This window comes from Lipotes vexillifer, unplaced genomic scaffold (genome assembly GCF_000442215.2).
Source record: "Lipotes vexillifer unplaced genomic scaffold, Lipotes_vexillifer_v1.1 scaffold1306, whole genome shotgun sequence".
Taxonomy (NCBI): Eukaryota; Metazoa; Chordata; class Mammalia; order Artiodactyla; family Lipotidae; genus Lipotes; species Lipotes vexillifer.
In genome coordinates this window covers 1,428,947-1,433,288 of record NW_006786512.1, presented here as the reverse complement: position 1 = coordinate 1,433,288, position 4,342 = coordinate 1,428,947, and the positions used below count along the sequence as shown (strand labels likewise).

At 47.1% G+C, this 4,342-nt stretch overlaps 1 protein-coding gene across 2 annotated transcripts in view; it reads right to left on the bottom strand.

The window, feature by feature from the left end:
• Positions 1-4,096, bottom strand: part of CDCA7 (cell division cycle associated 7) — an 11,276-nt gene extending 7,180 nt beyond the window's left edge. The window contains exons 1-3 of one of the 2 annotated variants that reach the window (XM_007458849.1): positions 4,076-4,096; positions 1,249-1,374; positions 593-829 (exon numbers count right to left, since the gene is read on the bottom strand). In XM_007458849.1, the coding sequence (XP_007458911.1) occupies positions 593-829; positions 1,249-1,374; positions 4,076-4,096 (384 nt within the window). The remainder of the gene's footprint in view (positions 1-592; positions 830-1,248; positions 1,375-4,075) is intronic. The other variant, XM_007458850.1, reaches the window with a different exon arrangement.
• Between the last annotated feature and the right edge of the window lie 246 nt (positions 4,097-4,342).

Genomic DNA, 4,342 nt, shown 5'->3' with positions numbered 1-4,342 from the left:
AGCGGGACCAAGGCGCATCAGCGGCAGCAGTGTCCTGAGCAGGACAACAGAGGCTAAAGGTAAGACAGCATGCACAGGAAAAGCCAACAAAGGAGCAAAAGTGGAAGCAGGCAGGGCCCTAATTGTCATTACCTGCACTTAAGCTCCTGCATGGGAGTTATCACAGGCTTTCCAGATGCAGGCACAGATCCACTACCGGAACCGACATTTACTGAAGGCCTACTCTATGTCAGGCCCTGGGCTGGGCACTTGAACTTAAATGTGAATGTAGCTCATCTTGAGGACACATGTGCTTCCTCTGATTAGGCTGGGTTTCTGTAGCAACAGAAATCTGCAGGCGGGCCAATTCTATCTTACCAGTTTCCAAGATTTTCAGAGACTACAAAAAAGGTCAAGCTTTACAAGTAGAACTACATTAGCAAAAAACTGCTCTAAGACATGAAGAAAATACTCTTAAAACTTTTTAAAAGATCAACAAAATCTTCTGGCATGACTAAAACGAAAATCTTAAGAGAAAAAAACTTTTTAAGCAAGTATGTCATGCCTCTAAATGTACCTTATTTCTTGATATTGGTGAAATTCTCAAACTCACCATTCCATCTTGTATCTCACTCTCTGAGAAACCGCAAAACGATTCATCATCAGAGTCGGCATGAAAAATACTGGCCAGTTCGTTAGTGACATCTGGCCTTGGTTTCTGTAAAAATCCACAATGGTCTAACACATCTTGCACCTCACTTTCTGAAAAGCCGCAGAAAGATTCATTATCAGAGTCCTCATAAAAAACATTTGCCAGTTCTTCACTGATATCTGACCTGAATTTAGGTTTCTGTAAAATAAATAAATAAATGTGGTTGTGCATTTTTTTTTCCTTTTTCAAGAACCAATTTTCCATAAACCGTGCAGAGAGCAAATCACATTTACAAGTGCACTACAAGAGAATAGCTTTTGTTACAAAGAAAAATGGTTCAGAGGTTTACAAATGATTTCTGAGTTGTTACGGCAAATCATCAGGCATGTTAGGTTAGGCGACATTTCAAAAGGACAGAATAAGTAGCTAATCTACCTCCAACAATTACTACCTAGAACCACAGCAAAAAGTGAAATGAAATTACAGTGCATACTGTATTTTCATAACGGCTGTATAGAAATGTAAGCAAAAAGCAAGCAGTTTTAATCACGCACAAAGCATTTGAGGCATTTTGAGCACGGCAGACTCCATTCTGTTTATTCTCAGGCAGCACTTACTGTGTTTGCAAAATTATCAGAAGCAAAGCTGTCACAACTGTCATCAGAGGATGACGAGGTTTCCATGGAAATCAACTTCACATATCTGAATTTCTTGAAGTTCTTCTTTTCTCTGCGACCCTTTTGCTGCAAACAGAAATGGCAACACTATTAAATGGGTTGCTTACCACAGAATCTAACGAAAGATATCATTTTTGAGTTGAGGAGGTTCAAACAGCACAGAGGAGATACATCCACTTCTTATACCCTACACAGAAAAAGGCGGGTTTGCAACTGCTACGAAATTTTTTTCAAAACCAGGTAATAGCCTAAAAAGAGATCCCTGTGAAGGAACATTATAATGACAACTATCAATTTATTCAAATATCTGTAGAGCTACCCCTTTACCCACCTTAAGAGCCCCCAACTCTTAACATTATTATACTGAGCTCCCAAGGCATTAAAAGCTAAACTCCTAAAATCTGCCCTTAAAAAAAAAAAAAAAAAAAAAATTAAAGTGTACTTCCAGAGTACAAAATGGTAGTGATTTCTCTCCCTCAGCCCAAATCAAGCTAATGAGATCTTTCTATGTAAGCTTTGGGCTCTGTACTGTGATGCTAATTTCCCAAACGGGAACTACTTCGAGATGGCAGGCTTTCAAACAGGCCTGTGCCAATCAGGAGGGGTAGAGTGATTTCAGCACAAGTCGTTACAAATCAAATATATCTACCTAGTGAACAAATGTACAGGAGCCAAGTTAAAGGTCAAACAGTCCTCCAAACCCAGGTAGAATGCCTGATTCCACTTCAGGGCTCTATTAGGCTGGCCAGACATTCAGCTCTTTCTGCAGTCCCCTTGCTGCACAAGTCTTAAGTTTTTAGAAGTCCTTTCATAAGACACAAATGGCCTGTGGATATGAAAATGCAGCCTTCATTCATGAACACTGAATAGCCTGGCACTGCTCATCAGAATATGCAACTGGCATCTATCTCATGTAAAAAGATGGCAGTTCCTACCATTTCTTAATATTTAATGAGATTTCTTAAATGTTCTATTAGTAGTTCCTATATTTTTCTCTTCTTAAGTATAGCCATGGAGTAACAGAAGTGACTCCTTACACTGAAAACTTTCGAAAAGGCAAGCTCTGCTAGGGGTCCCACAAAAATGTCAAGATGTGAGGTGTCGGGTGAACAGAACATTCTGACCTTCCTTCTACACTTAACATTATGCATTTCTCTTGCAAATAAAATTATTTTCATGATGATGGGACCCAACCACCCAGTACTCCTCAACAGACTCCATTCCATCATCTTAGGAAGTTTTAGTCTTTTGTCCTTTTAGAAAGGCAGGAAAATGTAATAATAGGTAGAGGTACTACCTATTAAAGGAGATCTCAGAAACTCCCCATTTTCCAGACGAGCAAATTAAAGGCTCCAAGGAGGTGAAACAGATTGCCCAAGATCACAGGGGTGGAAGGAGTCTGCAGTCTCCTAAAACAGCAAAGCTCCTTGCACTACTGCAGGAATTATCACCATTCACTCATCAATATACCTGCCAGCAGTCAGACGCCCAAGACAGCCTCAAGGGAGGCATTCTATTGAAAGCTCGCAGGGAAATTACCTGCTGAGCTTTAACTAGTCACCACATGCCAAGAGTTAGTTATCAGGCAAATGTATATCTGGAGGAAAAGACCTAGAAAGAAGCAAGGCAAATGATCACGGTTGAGATGGACTTTCTTGGCAGATAGGTAATAACTAACACCACTTAATAGGTGCTTTTTTGTGCCAGGCACTTAGTATGCTTTCACATTAATTCCTTGCAACAAAGGTGGAAACTGAGGCTCAGAGCGGTGAAAGGTACTGTTCAAGTCCCACGATGGCCCAAATTTGAAACCAGGCACGTCAGAGTCCAAGTCCAGCTACACATGCCTTTCTTCATGCCGAAAGCCATTGCCCAGGTCCATTCAGGAGAGCTGTCTCTGAAACCACGCCCCCAACACGCCCTCTCCCACCCACCCCCAGGGAATCCCAGCCTTCCCATGTGTGTCCCTTACCCATATTTATTTTAAGCGTGTCACTCTCTTCCTTTTCACCCAACCCCCACCCTCTAAGCTCTTCTGGGGCAGACCCTCCGTTCCGGTTTCCTTTAGAGCAGAAAGTAACGTTCCATCAGGGCTACGTCCTGCTGCTGAGGATGGTTGGGGGGTGGGGAAGGGAGTGGGAAATGAGCAAACGGTCGGCGAACCGTTCAGACCAAGTCCTTCCGCTGCACTAAATCACCGCCTGAGACTGGAAATGCCCCCTCAAGTGTGCATAACCCAAGTTCTAAAGAGACCGATTTGCAAGACCTTTAAACTCCAAACTCCAAACCCTCAGTGGTTAGAAGCGCCTGCCGGCATGGTTGTTGCAAAAGCGGGCGGGAAGCGCGCCCAAGGACCCCCAGTGCGCGCGGGGATGCGCGCGGGAAAGGGCCTGGAGGCTGCAGGGCGGCACTCCCCTCCACGCCCCGCGGGCAGGGCTGCGTACAGCGGACACAATGGGCACCCCCGGCCAGCCCCCAGCGCACGTGCACCTCGGGCGCACGTGGCCTCGAGCTCCCCGGGGCTGCCAACCATCCTGCAAACCTCTCAAATCTCCGGACCGCCGGCGCGCCGGTTGCACACGCCCGTCTGGGGCAGCCCCTAGTCCCCGAACTACCCCCAAGTGCACAAAATCAGAGGCTTGCCTCAACGGGCGCCGCCCAGGACGGCCACCAGTTGATAAGGGCACTCCTCCGTGGAGTTGGAGGGGGTCCGCCCGTGCCCAACACCCACCGCGCCCATCCCACGCCTTCGCCCGTCCAGCCTCACCGGCACGCGGCGAGCGTCCATGCTGGCGGCTGGCGCTCAGAGCGCTGAGAGCTGAGGAGCCGCACGCGCCTCTGTCCCACCACGCAGGAGCCGGAGCTCGAGCAGCGCGGGCCGGCGGGCGGGGCGCTCAGAGCCGGGGCCGGAGGGGCGGGGCGCGGCAGGCTTTCCCGCGTTGGGGCGCAGGTCCTGCCAGCTCTGGTAACGGTCCACCCGCGCGAGAGACCCACTCGGCCCCGGAAAAAAATAGGTCCCCCCAGATATCCTGAA